This window comes from Pelodiscus sinensis, chromosome 5, assembly GCF_052426305.1.
Source record: "Pelodiscus sinensis isolate ZL-2025 chromosome 5, ASM5242630v1, whole genome shotgun sequence".
NCBI lineage: Eukaryota > Metazoa > Chordata > Testudines > Trionychidae > Pelodiscus > Pelodiscus sinensis.
In genome coordinates, this window is record NC_143056.1 from 7058669 (window position 1) to 7079621 (window position 20953).

Genomic DNA, 20953 nt, shown 5'->3' on the forward strand with positions numbered 1-20953 from the left:
TCTGACATGTGCATCTGACGAAATGGATCTTTGCCCACGAAAGCTTATGCCCCAGTCTATGAGGTGCTACAAGACTCCTTGTTGCTATATGAAATTGGCAACTTGCGGGAAGGGGGTAAAGCATGAAAATGAAGGAACAAAAAGGCACCGAACAACAGTCAACAGGCTGAATATTTTTCTCTTGGAAGCTTTCCAAAATAGAAAACTTTGAAAACTTTAAAGCATTTTCATGAAAAACATCCAGTTTAGGGGGAGAAAAAACCCGGCCAGACTTGCATTGTTCTACTAGTTCCATCTTCTCTGTTTTTTGAACCTCCTGGATGTGATGGGTGTGATACATTTTGCGATTTCACAGAAAACTTGGCAAAACATAATAATCTCAATGGTTTCTTCATATGCTTTGTGGAAGGAACTCTCGATACTTTCTCTCTGTTGCAGGGCATTGACCAGTTTGGCCCGCCAATGATTATCCATTTTCGAGTGCAATATTATGTGGAAAATGGTAGACTGATCAGGTAAGACAAGGGTGGGGAACCTTTTTTGGGTTGGGGGCCACTGACCCACAGAAAAATCAGTCGGGGGCTGCACATGAGTGAGAAACCAACAAAAAAAAACCCTCCGCCCCTCACCAGCGTGAGTTCCCCAGTTCTGGGGGAGGAAACCCAGGGGTAGGATCCAGGCAAGCCGGGGGCTGCATTCAGCCCCCGGGCCTTAGGTTCCCCACCCCTGTGGTAAGAGAATGCATTTTTTTCACCAAAAATGTTTTTTACTGTAGCTGTGTGTGCACAAACTCGTTCTCCTCATAGCTATCCATTGGCTTGTTGTGTGGCATTATATAACCTATGTGTGCCTGCAACTGGGTGTGCATACTTGCATGTGCATCTTCTGCACACCTCTTGAAAATATGGGGTTCCAGCAATGTGAATCATTGAGCACTAGGATTAAACAGACATGTAAATAAACCCATTTGCAAAGTCTGTGTCTAGGTGAGATTAGACTGTGGTCCGAGGACATAAGGAACAGGCAAACGGGCATGTGCAATAGCTACCACTGCCCTATGTTCCTCATATTAAGCTAGTCGCTACTTAGGCCAGATCTACGCTACGGGGCAAGGTCAGCTTAAGGTATGTGATTCCAGCTATGTAAATAACATAGCTGGAGTTGACATACCTTAAAGCAAACCTCAGCGCCGTGCCCATAGCGAGAGGTAGATAGGAGAAACACTCCCATCGACTTCCCGATGGGGCCACCTTCAGCGTTCAATTTAGTGGGTCTAGTAAAGACCCACTAAATCAAACGCCAGAGGATCAACCACTGCAGCATCGATCTTCCGACAAGTCTAGGGTTGGCCTTAGAATATGAGCGTCTCCTCCCCACAGCTGAGGGCTGAGCTGTTTCAGATATTTGATTTTGGCTGTGACTCTAGTTAGGGTTTGCAGACTATTGGGAATACCTGTTTTTAATTAAAGGGGGGAAATTGCTCACCAAAGAAAACAGAGGAAAGTGACTAAGAACCTCAGTTCTGTATTGTTTACATGAACTTTACACTGTTTATATACGTGGGCAATCCCTGTCCTTTGCACACAGAGGTCCTGGTTTGGAAACCCTGACCTGAGAATTCTTTAGTGGTGACGTCCTCAGCTTGGCTGGGACCGTGTGCTCTTCGTGTATTGTCTCTCGGGCAGGGTTACCAAGGTCTGGGTTTCCCCGACACTGCCTCTTGTTTGATCCTCCACCTTCTGTCCCAGCAGATATTTTTAGATAGGGGGCAAACTCCAGGTTTTCTGCAGAGCAGACATTGCAGCTCATAAAGAACCGTGATTGGTCCACCTCCCAATAGGTCCCTCCCCTGCATCCACATCTGATTGGTCCATGGCAGTGGATAGATTCCGTCCCCTGCTGATGCCCTGGGGAGAGGGAGAGCCCCTCGGGGAGGTGCTGATTGACAGCTGTCACTGCGTCCTGGGTCTGTACCAGCCTCCCTGCCGCTGTGATGGGGACTCACACTGCCAAAGTGAGGCCCCCTGCTGCACCCCCTTCCAATTCCCCCTTTTCCTTCCAGCCATCCCCTCTTTTTGGGACCCTGCCACATGGTCACCCTCCTCTGGAGAATATGTATCCTCTCAGCTCTAGATGCACCGAGATGGGGGAGTGCTGTGCTGGCGGGAGGAAGTCACAGGGGACATAACAGCCGGGCACGGGGGCGTCATTCGAGCTCCCTGCCTCGGGTGCCAAAATGTTGTGGGCCGGCCCCGTACAGGGAGCTCCAATATTGGGCTGGCTCAGAATCTAGCCTGCACATGCATTTAGCCCCGGTGTGGCTTCCCAGAGCCCCCGTGGCCCGGACCCGGGCAAGGGGCTGAAGGCAGCTACACGTCACAGCCCCGCGGGGCTGGTTCTGTGGTGTGCGCTCACGGTTCTGCTTTCCCCCTCTCCCCGCAGTGACAGAACCGCCAGGTACTATTACTACTGGCACCTGCGCAAACAAGTGCTGCATTCCCAGTGCATGCTGCGCGAGGAGGCCTACTTCCTGCTGGCGGCCTTCGCGCTGCAGGCCGACCTGGGCAACTTCAAAAGGAACAAGCACTATGGGAAATACTTCGAGCCAGAGGCCTACTTCCCCACCTGGGTAGGTGCGGATAGCGATGGGGTCTTGTTCCCCGCATGCAGGACTGGGTTCTTCCCCAGGACGAGACAGGCCCTAACTGGGAGCGTGGTAGATGAGCAGGATCCCACGCAATCGTAGCTGCCCGTAGTCCGCGTGGCGGGATCGGGCATCAGGGCGGGGCTTGCAGGTGGGCCTGCTTGTGCCTAGTGGAAAATGGGTGAGAGGCTAGCGATCGGCGGCTGCATTCAGAGATTTGCGTGGGCGTTACGGTTGTGGTTTTTCTCCCGTATGATAATGCTGCCTGGTGGTTGTCCCAAAAGGCCACTGAGGGGGGGGCGCGTGGTTGAGTTCCCTCCTCTGCCACAGACTCCCTCTGTCTGCCTGGGCAAGTCACTTAATTCTCGCCCTGACACTGTTAGCCCTGCCTTGCCTCTCAGGGAATTGTGAGATGCTCAGCTATTGTGCGAGTGCTCCATAGCAATAGCTTAACAGGAGGTGCAGTAGGTCACAACCCCACATGGAAACCTACCTGTACAAAAGGAGGCTGTTTTCCTGCCTCTCCAAAGCAGCAGGCCCTGAGGGGTGTCTCTTGATTTCTTCCAAACAGGTGCTGACAAAGCGAGGGAAAGACTACATCTTAAAGCACATCCCCAATATGCACAAAGATCAGTTTGCACTCACGGCCTCCGAGGCACATCTTAAATATATTAAGGAGGCCGTCCGGCTGGATGATGTCGCTGTTCATTACTACAGACTGTATAAGGTAAGAGAGGGCAGTAAATCTGCAAGGGGGATGATGCCTTTTTGATTGGGGGCCCTTTTTATTAAACGGGACAGCTGCTGAATAATTTCTAGCATGCTTTGGGAAGTGCTGCATCTGAGATGTCACTTGATCATTACTTAGGGGCAGATCAGTGATGCATTTAACTCCAAGAGGCCGGATATTGCTGCTTTTTATAGTACTTTTATTTTTAAAAGTGGAGAGGAGAGGAGATGAAAAGCAGGCAGGATGTACTGATGGGATGGGTGGATAGGCTGCTGCGCAACAGACAAGATTTTCAGGGTAATTTCTCATCCTCCCATGACCAATTTACATTTCTTTCCTCCTGGGAACGAAGCAATTTGTTTGATACAGTCTGATGTTTCACAAGGCGTTTTGTTATCGTCTTCACATTAAAGGGGAGAAGTCTGTCTTCTGCAGAACAGAGTGACAGCCAACTACGAATACAAATATGATAAATCCCAGCAATGGAATGAATTATTAAAGAGGCTTCGAAGGCTGAATGCTGTGGAAGGAGCATCTGGCTGGAAACAGCTGCGCAGTTTATTTTTCCATGTTGTCTGTACTTTAAATGACCAATTTTTGCTCACCCGCTTTTTAGCTACCTGGGTGCAATAGTAAAACAGTGGGTATTTTCCCTCCTCGCCTCTCTTCCTTTCCCCCTGCTCAGGGAGCTAATAAACACCAACCAAATGTGGAGTTTGGGTCAACAGAGCCTGACATGAGCTCTGACAAAACCATTGGGAGGTAAGATTCCTTGGGAAGCAAGTCAAAGAGGAAAAACAATGGAAAACAGTTGGCAATTTCTCAGAGACATAATTAAGGGCACACGAGCAAACTATTCCATGGCAGAGGAAAGAGGCGGTATGGCAAGAGACCGCCCTGGCTTAACTTAAAAAAAAAAAAAAAAAAAGTCTTACAAAAAATGGAAACTAAGTCAAAGTACGAGGGATGAATATAAACAAATAATAGAAGTATGTAGGGGCAAAATTAGACAGGTAAAGGCACAAAATGAGCTTAGTTTAGCTAGAACATAAAGGGTAACAAGAAAGCATTCTACAAATACATTAGAAGTAAGAGGAAGACCAAGGACAGAGTAGGCCTGTTTCCCGATGAAAAGAGAGAAACAATTATGGATAATGTGGAAATGGCGGAGCTGCTTACTAGGGAAAAAACAAGTTAAAAATTATTTAGAAAAGTTGAATGTCTTGAGTTTACCAGGGTCTGCTGAAAAGCATCCTAGGATACTTAAGGAGCTGACTGAAGAGTGCCCATCTATAAAACGTTTAGTTCCTGTTTATAAAAAGGGAAATAAAGGCAACCCATCAGTTTCACTTCTGTGCCAGATAATGGAGCAAATAATTAAGAAATCAAATTGCAAACATCTGGGAGAAAATAAGGTGATAAGTCAGCATGTATTTGTCAAGGGGGTAACAAGCCTTGTGGATAAGGAGAAGTGGTAGAGATGCTATAGCTAGACTTTAGTAAGGCTTTTGATACAGTCTCGCATGACAGTCTCATTAACATACTAGGGAAATGCAACCGAGCGACTATTAGTTGGGTGCGTAACTGGCTGGATAACAGTTCTCAGAGAGTAGTTATCAATGATCCACAATTGTGCTGGAAGGGCATAATGAGTGGAGTTCCACGGGATTCAGTTCTAGGATCAGTTCTGTTCAATATCTTCTTCAGTATTTGAGATAAGGGCATAGAGCGTACTCTTATAAAATTTGCAGACGGTACCAAGCTGGGAAGCGTTTCAAATGCTTGGGGGAGAGGATGAAAATTCAAAATGATCTGGGCAAACTGGAGAAATGGTCTAATGTAAACAGGATGAAGTTTAATAAGAACAAATGTAAAACACTCCACTTAGGAAGAAACAATCCATTACAGACGTGCAAACTGGGAAATGACTGTCTAGGAAAGAGTGCTGCGGAAAGGGATCTAGGGGTCATAGTGGACCACAAGTTAAACATGAGTCAACACTGTTGCAAAAAAAGCAAACATGATTCTGGGATGCATTAGCAAGAGTATTGTAAGCAAGATAGAAAAAGTCATTCTTCTGCTCTACTCTGTGCTGATTAGGCCTCAACTGGAGTATTGTGTCTAGTTCTGGGCACCACATTTCAGGAAAGGTCTGGAATTTCTCCAATTTATCCACATAAGAGCAACAAAAATGATGAAAGGTCTAGAAAACATGACCTGTGAGGGTAGATTAGAGGAACTGGATTTGTTTAGTCTGGAAAAGAGAAGATTAAGGCCAGGTCTTCACTAAAAGATACACAAATCAAGATCAAATCAAATCAGGATATGCAAATCAAATCAAGATACGTGGCTGGAGTCAATGTACATTGTTTCGAGCTTTCCCGCGTCCTCCACACAGGGAAGCCAATGGGAGCAAACGCTCCTGTCAGCTTCCCTTGCTCCTTGCAGGAGTAGGAGTACCAGCCACTGATGGGAGCGCCCTCTGAGTTCAATTTAGTGAGTCTTAACTAGACTTCCTAAATCAAACTCTGGAATATCGATTGTGGCAACGTCGATATTCCATTTAGTGAAGACATGGCTGGGGGGAGGGGCATAAATTTAAAAAGGTGTTTACAAGGAGGAGGGAGAAAAATCATTCTCTTTAACCTCTGAGGATAGGACAAAAAGCAATGCTTTTAAATTGCAGCAAGGGAGATTTAGGTTGGACATTAGGAAAAACTTCCCACCTGTCAGAGTGGTTATGCATGAGAATAAATTCCCTGAGGGGTTGTGGAATCTCCATAATTGGAGATTTTCAAGAGTAGGTTAGACAGACACCTGTCAGGGATGGTCCATATGGTGCTTTCTCCTGCCATGAGGGCAGGGGACTGGACTTGATGACCTCTCAAGGTCCCTTCCAGTTCTATGATTCTGCACAGTAGCAGTAAATTTGTTTACTGTAGATCTTTCAAACACACAAGCTGTGCCTAGACTGGCAAGTTTTTCCGGAAAATCATCTGCTTTTCCGGAAAAACTTGCCAGCTGTCTACACTGGCCGCTTGAATTTCCAGAAAACCACTGACGATCTCATGTAAAATCATCAGTGCTTTTCCGGAAAAACTATGCTGCTCCCATTTGGGCAAAAGTCTTTTTCCGAAAGACTTTTGCGCAAAAGGGCCAGTGTAGACAACATAGTACTGTTTTCCGCAAAAAAGCCCTGATCGCCTTTTTCACAATCGGGGCTTTTTTGCGGAAAACCGCGTCTAGATTGGCCACGGACGCTTTTCCGCAAAAAGTGCTTTTGCGGAAAAGCATCCTGCCAATCTAGACGCGCTTTTCCGAAAATGCTTTTAACAGAAAACTTTTCCGTTAAAAGCATTTCCGGAAATTCATGCCAGTGTAGACATAGCCACACAGTGTTTGGAAGAGCTGGAGTAGGTTTAAGTGATCCAGGGAGTTGTTCTGAAAACTGGCGACAAAGACTGCACCTTTCCCAGTAGCAAATAGGAATGCAGAAATGCAGGCTCAGAAATGCAGAGGCGTTGAGCTGAGTATATGGCTATGGAAATCAAAACTAGAAAACGCTGAGGTCGTTGGGACAGGCAGTGTAATGGAATTCTTGATGAGGATGCACTGATGTTTTGACGCTGCTGCGATTCTCAGACACAAGTGGTGTGTGCTTATGCCTGCAACCATGTTCTAGAAACTCCAGTCATCTGAAGAAGTGGGCTGTGCCCACAAAAGCTCAGGATACCATCTACATGTTTTGTTAGTCTTTAAAGTGCTACCGGACCATTTGTTGTTTAAGTTTATCCTGTTACAGACTAACTTGGCTACCCCCTGAAGCTAGATAGATGTAGCTAGACATACAAGTAGAGCCCTATCAAAGTGTGTGTGTGAGAGAGTGTGCGTGATAGATGTACGCGCACACACATCACACTCTCTCACACCACACACCCAGAGTTTGTTTGCTAGTGCTCTGCTTTCCTTTATAGATGTATGAGCCTGATTGAGTGTCCACAACTCCAGTTGCAGCCATTGGAAGCTGCTGGCACCCAGCACCTCCCAGTAATTCTGACCCAAATCCTTTCTGCATAGTGTCCAAAAACCTGAGCCCTCTACGTGCAATTATGTAACCACCCCTGCTATTGTCTGTCTTCTCTTCAGTGATCTGCTGTATGACGTCTACTGTATATTGCGCGTTGTTTACTAAAAGCACTGGTTTGTTGTAGGACAAAAGGGAAATCGAAGCCTCGTTGACCCTTGGGTTGACAACACGGGGGATACAGATCTTTCAGGTATGTGTCTAAATGAGTCCTTTAGGCATTTTTTGCTCTCATTTATGCTGGTGGAATCTCACTGAAATCAGGCTGTCTGAAACGAAAAGAGAGCAACCTTTTTCTCACCTGAAGACCTCAGGTTTCGTGATCTAAAATGGTTGACTTTTGCTTCATTAGTGGACGTTGGCCATTTTGACTCCTCCTTATTTTCCTATCATTTCTTTTCAAACCAGAAGTTCCTCAGATACTTTTGAAATTCAACCATCACTGTTTGGGTCAATCATCTAGTACAAATTAACCGCAGGATGCTAATGTAACCCACACACCTAGGCTGTGTCTACACTGGTGTGATCTCGTGCAAAAGTGGCTGCTCTTGCACAAAAACTTGCTGCCTGTCTACACTGGCCGCATGTTCTTGCACAAGTAAACTGACATTCTAATGTATAAAATCAGGGCTTCTTGCACGAGAATTCTGATGCTCCTGCTCAGGAATAAGCCCTCTTGCACAAGAGTTCTTCAAGAAGAGGCCAGCGTAGACAGGCAACATGAATTTCTTGCGCAAGAAAGCCTTGTGGTTAAAATGGCTATCAGAGCTTTCTTGCGCAAGAAAGCGTCTACAGTGGCAAGGATACTCTTGCACAACAGCACATCTCTTGTGCAAAAGCACATGCCAGTGTAGACGTTCTCTTCTGGAAGAGTTTTTGCACAAGAACTCTTCCGCAAAAGAGTTTTTGCGTGAGGATGTGCCAGTGTAGACGTAGCCCTAGTGTGATTATTGAGCAATGCAAGTGGTACCTAGACCACAGCAACAGTTAAGACCAAGAGACCTCTACAGCATTGGCTAGGAGCCAATTGGCTTTTAGCTCAGAGGGTAGAGGCTCCTATACTCTGTGTCAGAGGTCCCAGGTTCAAATCCACCTGGTGGTTGGTTACACTAACTCTGGTAGAATTAAGGTCTCCAGAGTTAATTGCATGAAGTGAGGAGTCACAGTTCCCTGGCTGAGGTGTCTAACACTGAGCGGGACTAGCCAGCCACTCACTCACTCACAAAAGTCTATCTGAGCAAGGTGCGCTGAAGGTGTACACATGAATGGTCTGGGCTCTTTGGTGTGAGAGGTCAGCTAGAGAAAAGCCATTCGTCAGAAGCCTGTGAGCTCCTCTTTGGAGCTGTGTTGGGCGTTCCGCATGCATTGCAGAATTTTCAGTGATGTTGTTGGGCTTGACAGACAAGGAATGAGTGCAGACTGACCTACCTGCATCACAGAGACTTTCACCCTTTGGAGGGCTTCATGGAACTTAAGCCAGGCCTACACTAGACTGTACAGGACAGTGCTTCAGCATTTGAGCATGCTATGGGTAACCCAAGTAATCCACTCTGTTTGCAGCTTGTTCCTCTGTTTGCAGTCAGCAAAAGTAAAGAATCGGTCTCGGGTTTCCTAAATCCCATACTCCATGTGTAATTTGTTTCACAGAATTTAGATGAAGACAGACAGTTGCTTTATGACTTCCCCTGGACAAATGTGGGAAAACTTGTATTTGTGGTGAGTACCTATGTCACGAACCCTTTGTTTTGTAAATAAAAGTATATTTTCTTTTTTTTTTTTTTGGTCTTTTTTAGCAATGAGTTTTCCTCCTATCTTTTGCTTCCATTGACCTGCTAACTACCTATAAGAACATTAGAATGGTCGTAGTGGGTCAAATCAGTCTAGCCCAGTGTCCTGACTTCCGACAGCAGCTAATGCCAGGTGCATCAGAAGGAATGTACAGAATAGGGGTATTTATCAAATGATCCGTCTTCTGTCATCCACTACTAGCTTCTGGCAGTCAGAGCTTTAGGGACATTCAGAGCATGGGATTGTGTCCGGACCATCTTGACTGATAGCATTTGATGGTCCTGTTTTCCAGGAACTTAACTAATTATTTTTTCTGTTATACTTTTGGCCTTCACAACATCCCCTGGCAAGGAGTTCCACAAGTTCACTGTACTTTTGTATGAAGAAATACTTCCTTTTGTTTGTTTTAAACCTGCTGCCTATCAATTTTATTGGAGACCCCTAGTTCATGTGTTATGTGAAGGAGTAAATAACACTTCCCTATTCATTTTCTCCGTGCCATACATTATTTTATAGACCTATATCATATCCACCGTTTGGCGTCTCTTTTCCAAGATGAACAAGTCCAGTCTGTTAAATCTCTCCTCCTATGGAAGCTGTTCCATACCCCTAATCATTTTTGTTGCATTTTTCTTAACTTTTTCCAATTCAATTGTCTTTTTTAGATGGTGACCAAAACTACATATTGTACTCCAGGTGTGGGTGTACAATGGATTTATATAGCCGTAGCGTCATTGTAACTTTTGCTGTCATCTTATCCATCTCTTTTCTACTGGTTTCTAGCATTCTGTTAGCTTTTTTGACAGCTGCTACAGCTTGAGCAGATGTTTTCAGTGAACGATTTGCAATGACTCCCAAGATCTTTTGGGAGTGCTAACAGCTATTTTTAACGGCATCATTTTGTATGGAGAGTTGGGATTATGTTTTCCAATGTCCATCGCTGTGCATTTATCATAATTGAATTTCATCTGCCATTTTGTTGCTTAGACACCCTGTTTCATGAGATCCCTTTGTAACTCCTTCCAGTCAGCTTTGGATTTAACTGCATATCTTCCAAATCTGTGACTGTTCTAGAGCCAGATTCTGATCTCTGTGACGTGCATGCAACCCTGCGGGTGCGGGATGTATTCACTAAAATACGGTAATTGGGCTCTCCCCTGACCAACCTTTGCGGTGCTGCTATTGGTATCTCCTCCTTGTTCTGCGCAGGGAAAGAAATTTGAGATTTTGCCCGATGGTTTGCCGTCGGCCAGGAAGCTCATCTACTACACCGGCTGCCCCTTGCGCTCCAGGCATCTCCTGCAGCTGCTCAGCAACAGCCATCGCCTCTACATGAATCTGCAGCCCGTCCTGCGGCAGGTCAGGAAGCTCGAGGAGAACGAAGGTAACTCGGCTGGCGATACGGTGTGTGCTGCCCCCGCCTCCCCCCACGCACCCGACAACTGTGCGACTCCGAAGAGGGGAGCAGCCACCGCTGCCGTCTAGAGCTGGGTGGAGAGGGGCGATTCCAAGTCATGAGGAAACCCAAAAATGTCAAAATTCTCCATGAAAGGGAATGGAACTTCCCGAGGCAGGCCACTTTGGTGGGCAGGCTGCAAGCTGGGCGGGCCCACATCCCCAAGTCCCCCCAGTCCAGGGGGGCAGGCTACCTGGTGGACAGGCCCACATCCCTGAGCCCCCTTCCCACCCCCCAGTCCAGGGGGACAGGCTACCTGGTGAACAGGCCCACATCCCTGAATCCCCTCCCCCCCCATGGTCCAGGGGGGCAGGCTACCTGGTGGATAGGCCCACATCCCTGAGCCCTCTTCCCCCCCCCCCCCGCAGTCCACGGGGGGCAGGCTGCTTGCTGGGGAGGTCCACATCCCCGAGCCCCCCCAGTCCAGGGGGGCAGGCCACTGGTGGGCAGGCCCAGAGCTGCAGACCCTGGAAGCCCTGAGGTCCCCAGGCCTGCGGCATCCCAGCAGGTGGAGTTTCAAGCGGGGTTTCTTGGGCGAAATCGGATCCGTGTGAGAGACACTCTGAATTCACTGGCCGGGCTACTTCCAATGACAACGGTGTTTCCTCAGACCCTTGTGGACCAGCCCTACTGCTGTCCGCGTCCGAGTTCTGCCCCCCCCCCCGCCGCCTCCTGTGCTAGCCATGGTCCGTGTCAGAGCCTGGGAGCTGTTTCAGGCAGAGGTGGCTGTGCCCTGGGGCAGGACGGAGCCTCTCCGCACACCCCTCCCTGGGCTCGGTTCTGTCCTGCTGTCAGCTCACAGGCAGGCTGTGGGGTGCAGCTGCTGGCTGAGGTGCCGCTTGCTTCTCGGGCTCCTGCCACAAAGAGCCAGCGCATTTCACAGGCAGCAGCATTTGAAAGCCCTCGAAATAAGCCAGGCGGAGGGTGGGTAAAACTGATGAAAGGGCCAGCAGCCTCCCGGCAGGACTGACTGGGCGCGGTGGCATTTCCAGCTGTGCCGGGGGCCGGTGTCTGCTCCAGCAGCCTCCCTGCGGCTCGGTGTGCTCTGGCCGTGAGCTGGCCCAGCTTGCCTTGCCCTCCTGGCTCCCCGCACGGGCGCGCGGGACACCGGCAGCAGGAGAATGCACTTGGCCTGCGGGCTGCATGGCTCTTCTCCTTTTGCTCTTGAAATAGAGGGGACATTTCAGCCCTGGCTCCTACTATCGGGGGACAAACCCCACCCTGGGGCTTTAGGAGCGCCAAAGCCAGGCAGAAATGCCGTCTCCTCTCCACGCCATAGGCCAGGAAGTGCAGAGGGTCTCTGGCCCCATCGCACCAAAAAACCAAGCCCTGTGGCTGAGATCAGACACCATGGTGAGGGGCACGGTCTAGAAGCACGTGGAGGTGGAGGCAGTAGGCTGAGAGAGTGCAGGGGCATAGCCAGAGGATCTGTGTGCAGGGTGGGTCATGCGAGTCGCCAAGCTGCTACCCCTGGGTGCCCGGTGGGGTGAGGCTGGCCGGCTTGCACAGCCGCTAGACAGATGAGGGCGGCAGATTCAGCCCCGGTCGAGTGTGCAGAGCCATTTCCCTCGGCTCCGTGCTGTTTGCCAGGACTGGGAGCAGACCGCAGGCAAGAGCGTGTAGACGTGAAGCCCCTTTGCCATGCTGCAGGTAGCCCTGGCAAGGCCCCATGGTGTTGGCAAGAGGGAGGCAATTTCCCTCCCTGAGCCCTGGCCTGTGCTCCCAACGCACTGGGCCTCCGACTAGCCGGGCACGGAGCGGGGCTGTGCCCTGACGTCCGTTTCCACAGTCCTGCCGCCAGGTCCACCCGAAATCCCCTCCGGCTCCGTCCCCAAGACACCTAAAATGTCTGGCATTTTCTGATTCTCCCCCCCCCCCCCCCCCCCCGGGACAGATGGCAAAAATCCCGGGCTGTCCAGCTCCATACAGAGGCAGCCTGGCAACCCGAGTGCTTACCGGGGAGCTGTCCGGCCTGGCACAGGGAGGCAAGATGTAGGCAACCACCAGCAGCCTTTTAGGGCCAAAAAGCCTCACCAAGCGTTTCTTAAAGGGGCCACGCTGTTGGTTTAACTCTTAAGGGTCTTTTTTTTTTTTTTGGTTTGGTATTTTTTTCTGAAACCATCTGGCAACCCTAGTTGTGCGGTGTGGCCCCAGTCGGAGCCTGGCCTGGCGTTACCCGCCACCCGCTTGCATCAGGAGCGTGTTCCCTGCAGAAACGTGCTGCAGGCCCTCGTTTGCGTGGGCTGTGCGTCGGCAGCGCAGGCTGTGAGAGCCAGGCCGGGGGCAGAGGCTGGCCTACTGATAAGGCCCTCGGAGGAGGCCCTGGGCGGTGATAAACGCAGCCCTAATTAGAGAACTGCTCAGCATCCCCAGGGCCGGACTGGGCCTTACTGCACTGGGGGTGGGATTGGGCAGCAGGATACGAGTCTTATGAAGAGGGGGCGCCCTGCGTGGCCCAGTTAGCTGGTATTTCACTGCCTGGGGGCTGGTTCTGGCTCCGGCTCCCTCTCCTGGCCCCTCTCCAGTGATGTGCAGCCTCGCGGGCGCAGGGAGGGAACGGTGCCTTGCTCCCTGCCTGCCGGATCTGACCCAGGGCAGCCTGTAACAGGCGGGGAGGGCTCGGGCCCTGCCAGTAGTGGAGCTGTGCTGTGTTGCGTTGGGGGGAGGTGTGGCAGCCTGTCTGCTCAGCCACTTGCTCCAAAGGCCAGGTCCTGCTGGGATGCTCGGAGGGGACTGTCCATGGAGCGTGCAGGGTTGCCTAGCAACTACACAGAGGCCTGGGTGGGAGGGAAAAGCAGGTCCTTGTCCTCGGGCCCAATCCAGCCCAGTGTCAGCATGTGTCCCGGGCGCTGGCGACCCTCACACGCACCCGGCTGCCGCAGGCAGTGACCGTGCCGCCGGCTTGCCTTGCAGAGAAGAAGCAGTACCGGGAGTCGTACATCAGCGACACGGTGGAGCTGGACATGGACCAGCTGGAGAAACGCTCCCGGGCTAGCGGGAGTAGCGCGGGCAGCGCCAAGCACAAGCGCCTCTCGCGGCACTCCACGGCCAGCCACGGCAGCTCCCACACCTCCGGCATCGAGGCAGACCCCAAGCCCCGGGAGCTGGGGCAGGAGGACGGGTTCCTGGGCCCCGCTGTGCACCGCAAGCTGAAAACCTGCAGCTCCATGACCAGCCACGGCAGCTCCCACACCTCCGGGGTGGAGAGCGGCGGGAAGGACCGGCTGGAGGAGGACTCTCAGGATGACGGTAAGGCCCTGCCGAGAGCATTTCTTCCCCCAGCGCCACCCCGGGCCGCGCTGCTCGGGACTGGGGGCATCCGGTCTGCTGGGCGGGGGTGGGGAGGCTGATGTCGGGGTGTCCCCCTGCCCACCCATGTACCTGGTCTCCGCTGAGCTGGGGTGACGGGATGGGGGAATTTGTCTCTCTGGGTCCGGAGCTGCCAGCAGCTGCAGGTGTCCGAACAAACCTTCAGTTGCTGCTGCTTCCTGCCCTCCCCTCACCCATGCCCATGCAGGGGGGGCTCGGTGTTGCTCCGTGCTCCTCCTCCCTCACAGCTCCATCCAGGTACCCGGGGCAAAGGAGCAGATGTGGAGGGGGAGCAGGAATGCCAGCTGCTTTGGGCATCAGGTCAGTTCCCCACTTGGGTGCAGGGAGGGTGGGGAGCCCACGTGGGCAGTGTGTGGGGGGGTGCCACGCCCATGGGACCCAGAGGCACCAACAGGCAAGCTCGCCATGGGGGCCGTTTTCCCTAAGGCCGTCCGTGGGCTGCTGTGCTGCAAAATCCATGTGCCCAACCCCTATGGGTTACGTCTCTCCATCCCCACGCAGCGTGGCCACTGAAGTAGGCTGCATGTAGGCACAAATGTATTTCTGGCTCGGACTGGTTTCCCGGTGCTGCCGGCAGTGGGAACGCTTTCGGCGTTACACCTCTTCCGCGCGATTCATCCTCACTGGGCCGGTTCCCTTGGCTGCTAGGGCCACAGCACACCAGAAAAAAGAATCCAGGCCCCGCGGCAAGAACCGGGAATGTTTGGAGCGCTGGCCAAAGACCACAAGGAGCCAATGGCTTCCCGCTGCGGGTCGCACAATTTGGGGGAGTGGGCCACTGGGAATCTGTCCCCACTGGGGCTGGAGGTGGGTAGATATTCGTGCAAGAGTGACACAAGCTAGTGCACGAACAGCAGCCGCGTGGATGTTGTGGCACGGGGAATGCAAGGGGGCGGGCAAGTTTAGACTTGTGATAGCTCACGCCGCTATATTTAGCGCACTAGTTAGTGCGGGGCTGTCTACCCGGGCTGGGAACAACACCCGTCAGGGGCTGTGTCAATGTGCATTGAGTTACTCCCCACAGCACCTAGCAACCATGGGACTCAGACCTGTAGGCACTACCGTAATTCACATAATAGGGGGTCATTTTCTCAAGCATTTCTGCACACCTGTGCCGTTTTTTGGCACTCTGCAGCTGTACTGGTCTCTATGCTGCTGGCCAGTAGGGACAAACCCTTGTATCGCAGAGAGGGCGCCTCTGGCTGCTGCTTGGTGGGTAGGGGTAGGGGTGGGGGTGGTGTGGTGTGGTGGTTTTTTTCCAAACCCTCTTGTTTGAAAATAATTCCCTTTTCCTCCTCTTCTGCTTCAGAAATAGAAATGCTGGTGGATGACCCCCGGGAGCTGGAGCAGACGCAGGACTCGCCCCTGGAGGTCAGCCCGGACATGTGTATCTACATCACGGAAGATATGCTGACATCCCGGAAGTTTAACGGGCACTCGGGTAAAATGCCATGGGGGAAAGGCTTGACCTTGCTTTCTGGGCTGCCGTGTGGAAGCGCTAAGTGTGCAGAGACCAAAGTGCTGGAGATGAGAAGCAATATAGAAAAGGGGTCATCTTGGCAAATGCTGCAACAGAGCCGGAGTCAAATGTTTCATGAGCTCAGATCCCCACGAATGTACCTGCGGGGTGAAACTTTCTACCACGTTGCTTTTTGCAGGAGAGTGTCCATAGGAAGCTTTCCAGCTCCCTTGGTCTCAAAGGGCCAGCAACAAAGAGAGTGCACAATAGCAATGGGTCAATCTAAAACGCAGAGGTACTGGAACCCTTAGTGGCGCTTTAAGATAAGGGTTTGCCTGGAGAGGGAGGATTTTAAAAGCACGTTTCACTCCAGTAGCCTGGAATTTACATCTTTTTATCCTCTTTTTACATCGGGGTGAAATTCACCCCTTTGCAGTGGGCTGGCAGGAACTCTACTATCTACCACGTCACATCAGTCCCCACTAATACCTCCAAATAAAACTTTGTGCACACGGGTGAATTCCATACAGAGTGAGAATAGACAGCCAAATTCAATTCTGGTGCAAGCATGTCTCTCTCCTTTGGAGCTGTTGGGTGACACAAGGCAGAATTTGGCTCAATAGGTCTTCATCAGTGAAAAAAATCAGGCAAACACAATTGTTCTCCTTGAGTCAAAGAGTTAAGAAATAAAACATGTTGTATCTTGGTATTGTTAGGCATGCACTTGCACCGTTAAAAAGAGGATAGAGAATAAGACAGAATATCTTATTACCTCTGTATAAAACCATGGTACACCCGCATCTTGAATACTGTGTACAGGTTTGAATGCCTCATCTAAAAAAAAGATATATTGGCCCTGGAAAAGGTTCAGAGAAGGGCAACAAAAATGATGAGGGGTTTGGAACGGGTCCCATAGGAAGAGAGATTAAAAAGACTTGGACTTTTCATCTTAGAGAAGAGGAGACTAAGTGAGGAGTATAATAGAGGTCTATAAAATCGTGACTGGTGTGGAAAAAGTGAATAAGGAAAAGTTATTGACTTGCTCTCATAACATAAAAACTAGGGGTCACCAAATGAAATTAATAGGCAGCAGGTTTAAAACAAACAAAAGGAAGTTTTTCTTCACTCAGCGCACAGTCAACCTGTGGAACTCCTTGCCAGAGGATGTGGTGAAGACTAGGACTTTAACAGGGTTCAAAAAAGAGCTAGATAGATTAATGGAGGTTAGGTCCATCAATGGCTATTAGCCAGGATGGGTAGGAATAGTGTCCCTAGCCTCTGTTTGTCTGGAAATAGGTGACGGGAGAGGGATCACATGGTGATTCCCTGTTCTGTTCGCTCCCTCTGGGGCACCTGGCACTGGCCACTGTCGGCAGACAGAATCCTGGGCTAGATGGATCTTTGGTCTGACCCAGTCTGGCTGTTCTTATGGGCTCCTGATTGTACGGTTTCAGTCATTGTTACGGGTGATATTTCACTGCTTGGTTATATGGGTGTGCAATTTACCATGGTGCACTCGCACTAACTGTGCATATGCATGTATCCAGAGTTCTGGAGAATGTCACCCGTTTGCTTCTGTAAAATGCATTCTTAGGTAATGTAAGCCAAAGGCTGTTTGGAGGATTTTCCTTTTCTATGATCCATTCCCATTCTGAAGGACACCATTGATGACCAGTTCAGAAATATGTTAGAAGTAGATGCAGGTTCTGCATCTTCCCTGGAGGGCCTCTGGCAATTGCTGTAGATCTGCAATCCCTTTTATGAATTGGGGTTTTCATACCTGTGTTGCTGGGTGACAAGGGAATAGCCAGCATGGGTTTGTGAAGAACAAGTCATGCCAAACTAATCTGATAGCTTTCTTTGATAGGATAACGAGCCTTGTGGATAAGGGAGAAGCGGTGGATGTCATATACCTAGACTTTAGAAAGGCATTTGATACGGTCTCGCATGATATTCTTATTGATAAACTAGGCAAATATAACTTAGATAGGGCCACGATAAGGTGGGTGCATAATTGGCTGGATAACCGTAGTCAGAGAGTTGTTGTTAACAGTGCTAAATCCTGCTGGAAAGGGATAACAAGTGGAGTTCCTCAAGGGTCTGTTTTGGGACCCGTATTGTTCAATATCTTCATCAATGATGTAGATATTGGGATAGAGAGTACGCTTATTAAGTTTGCAGATGATACCAAACTGGGTGGGGTTGCAACTTCTTTGGAGGATAGGGATATAATTCAAAATGACCTTAGCAAGTTAGAGAAATGGTCAGAGGTAAACAGGATGAGGTTTAATAAAGAGAAATGCAAAGTGCTCCACTTAGGAAGGAACAATCAGTTCCATACATACAAGATGGGAAGCGACTGTCTAGGAAGGAGCATGGCGGAAAGGGATCTAGGGGTCATAGTGGACCACAAGCTGAATATGAGTCAACAGTGTGATGCTGTTGCCAAAAAAGCAAATATGATTCTAGGTTGTATCAACAGGTGTGTTGTAAGCAAAACTCGTGAAGTCATTCTGCCGCTCTACTCTGCACTAGTTAGGCCTCAGCTGGAGTACTGTGTCCAGTTCTGGGCGCCACATTGGGGTACAGAGAAGAGCGACAAGAATGATTATGCAGACTTAGTTTCAATATCTCAGCTTTTGACTGTGACTAGGGAAGCAACTTAAGGAGCCACACTCAGAGGCAATAGGGTGGACTCTATACTTAGTCTCTCCTAGTGCTTCTGAAATCCTCTCTGCTCCACCAGTAGGAGTCTGATCTTCTGAAGAGCTGGAGCAAGATGCAAGTTGAAGTGGCGAATGGGGTCATCTCTCCTCCTTGCATCTTTCTCATGGCCTTTTAGCGAGGGATGTACAACTTCAGGGACATACGTACACAGCAATGTCATGCGTGTCAGCAGAGGAGTTGAAGTTAATGTAAGGAGATCCAACATACACAGAGCCTCAGAATTTGCTCCTGTGAGTCTGAGGGAGGTTCAGTTGGCATAGCATAAGCATTGGAAACACACAGTGCAGACGCTCTCTAGGCTGACACACCCTCTGAATCAGGCCCTGAGCAACTAAAGAGGCTCACTTTTGATGTGGCAAAGTGTGGATGCTAAGTATTTTCATCTGGCGACTTCACAATTTTAAATGCGGCTTCCATCAGGGGACTTACCCAGGGAGCAACATAGCAAAGCACCCCAGAAGGTGATGCTAAATGATGCCAGGCTTTAGAAATTAATGGCTAGCAGGTTTAAAACTAATAAAAGAAAGTTCTTCTTCACAAAGCGCACAGTCAACCTGTGGAACTCCTTGCCAGAGGAGGCTGTGAAGACTAGGACTATAACCGAGTTTAAAAAAGAGCTAGATAAATGTATGGAGGTTAGGTCCATAAAAGGCTATTAGCCGGGGGATAAGGAATGGTGCCCCTGACCTCTGTTTGTCAAAGGCTGGAGAAGGATGGCAGGAGACAAATTGCTTGATTATTGTCTTCAGTCCATCCCTTCTGGGGCACCTGGTGCTGGCCACTGTCGGCAGACAGGATACTGGGCTAGATGGACCTTTGATCTGACCCAGTCTGGCCGTTCTTATGTTCTTTCCTTTTTTCCTAATTCAGGGTTAATCGTCAAGGAAGTCAGCTCGTCCACATCTAGCTCTTCAGAAACAGTGGTGAGACTTCGTGGCCAAAGCAGCGACTCGTTACCACAGGTAGGCCCACGTGGAGATTTGATACAGTTGGAGCTACAGCAAATGACACATCTTGAGTAGAGAAACACAAACCTGTCTGGAGAGGAAAACCTCAAACAACCATGCAGTATCTTGCTCCAAACTCCTGTCGAATTTCTTTGTAAAATTTAGCTTTTGAGAGTTTAAAAAAATCTATTTCCTTCTTGCAAAACCTGGGCCTTTAACAGAAGGCTGCTTGGCAGGCCTTTCTGCACTGCATTTCTCACCCCCTCAGAAACGAGGAATGCTGGAATTCTGATGAGAACGTGAGATCAAATCCCCAGAACCCAGTGGCTTTCCTTGCTTGGAGTAAACGAATCCTATTTCCAGATGGCTTAATCATACCAAACCACCACCCTTCTGAAGTAACTCCTCGCTAATCTTGATCCTGAAAGGCCCCCACCAATTGCCATATTGGAAGTGAATGACAGTGCCCACGAAAGTTTCCTTTATCCAGAAGCAAACAGCAGCCCGGTCTCCTTATCACCCCAACATCATCCACCTTTTAGCTTTGTGAGCATAGATAATTCCAAGGACCACAGCAGTGTAACTATCCTGGGAATGTCTGCTTGAGCTGAAAATTGCACCTTCCACTCTAGTATAGACAGACATACCCGGACTCAGTGCTCCATGTGGCTTGTTTTTTCTCCTGAATGACTGAACGAGACTAAAAAGTATCAGGCTATGTCTTCACTACAGGGTTTTTGCGCAATAGCTACCGTTTTTGCGCAAAAACTCACGGAGCATCCACACCTCAAGCGTGTTATTGAGCAAGAAAACAGTAGAACAGCAGAACAGAGGGCTTTTTGCAGTATAAGTATACCTCTTTCTACGAGAAATAACTCCTTTTTGCGCAAGAGTTCTTGAACAAAAATGTGTGTGGATGCTCGACGGGTTTCTTGCGCAAAAAAGAGCCTATCAGAAAAAACACAGGTGCTCTGATGGTCATTCTGTGAATGGCCATCAGAGCTTTCTTCCACAAGAGCATCCATGCAGTGTGGATGTGCTCTTGTGCAAAAGCACATCACTTTTGTAGTGTGGATGCACTTTTGCGCAAGAAATTTTTGCAAATAATCCCTTCCACAAAAAGTCTGCAACCGTGTTAGTCTGTAACTTTAAAAGCAAGGAGTAGACACCTTAGAGACTAACAAATATATATCTAGTGTCATTAGCTTTTGTGGGTAAAACCCACTTCTTCAGATGAACTGGGAGCTGGAATGGAAACGACAGGAACCCAAAATTTGTAACAGAAAAAAAGAGGGGGAAGTATCACGAGCTTTTTGTGGGTAAAACTCACTTCATCAAGTGTTTGTTAGCCTCTAAGGGTTTGTCTACACTACGGAGAGGATCGATGTTGCCACAGTCGATCTTCCAGGGTTCAAATCAGCAGGTCTAGTGAAGACCCGCTAATCTGAACTGAGAGGGTGCTCCCATTGGTGCCGGTTGTCGTCATCCTCACGAAGAATAAGGGAAGTCGACCGAAGTGTATGCTCTCGTCGACCTCCCGCTGTGTGGACGGCACCAAAATGCAATTTAAGCTACTTCGACTCCAGCTATGTAACTAACGTAGCTGGAGTTGCATATCTTGAGTCGACTTTCCCCTTGAGTGTAGACCAGTGGTCACCAACCAGTCGATCGGGATCTACTGGTCGATCTTGGCATCTTTGACAGGTGATCCTGACTGGTTTGGCCGGCAGGCTATCAAGTGCCGGCACTTCATCTGCCCCTCTCAGAACTGCTGTGCTGCTCCTGCCC

The 20953-nt window shown here is 49.5% G+C and overlaps 1 protein-coding gene across 4 annotated transcripts in view; it reads left to right on the plus strand.

Moving 5' to 3' along the window:
• The window catches only part of FRMD6 (FERM domain containing 6), a 203478-nt gene that overhangs the window by 177946 nt on the left and 4579 nt on the right, over nucleotides 1-20953 (plus strand). For all 4 annotated transcript variants that reach the window (XM_089778277.1, XM_075926188.2, XM_075926191.2 and 1 more), the window contains 9 exons: nucleotides 439-515; nucleotides 2443-2629; nucleotides 3216-3371; nucleotides 7586-7651; nucleotides 9106-9174; nucleotides 10456-10630; nucleotides 13616-13951; nucleotides 15342-15473; nucleotides 19089-19180. In XM_089778277.1, coding sequence (XP_089634403.1) covers nucleotides 439-515; nucleotides 2443-2629; nucleotides 3216-3371; nucleotides 7586-7651; nucleotides 9106-9174; nucleotides 10456-10630; nucleotides 13616-13951; nucleotides 15342-15473; nucleotides 19089-19180 — 1290 coding nt within the window. The remainder of the gene's footprint in view (nucleotides 1-438; nucleotides 516-2442; nucleotides 2630-3215; nucleotides 3372-7585; nucleotides 7652-9105; nucleotides 9175-10455; nucleotides 10631-13615; nucleotides 13952-15341; nucleotides 15474-19088; nucleotides 19181-20953) is intronic.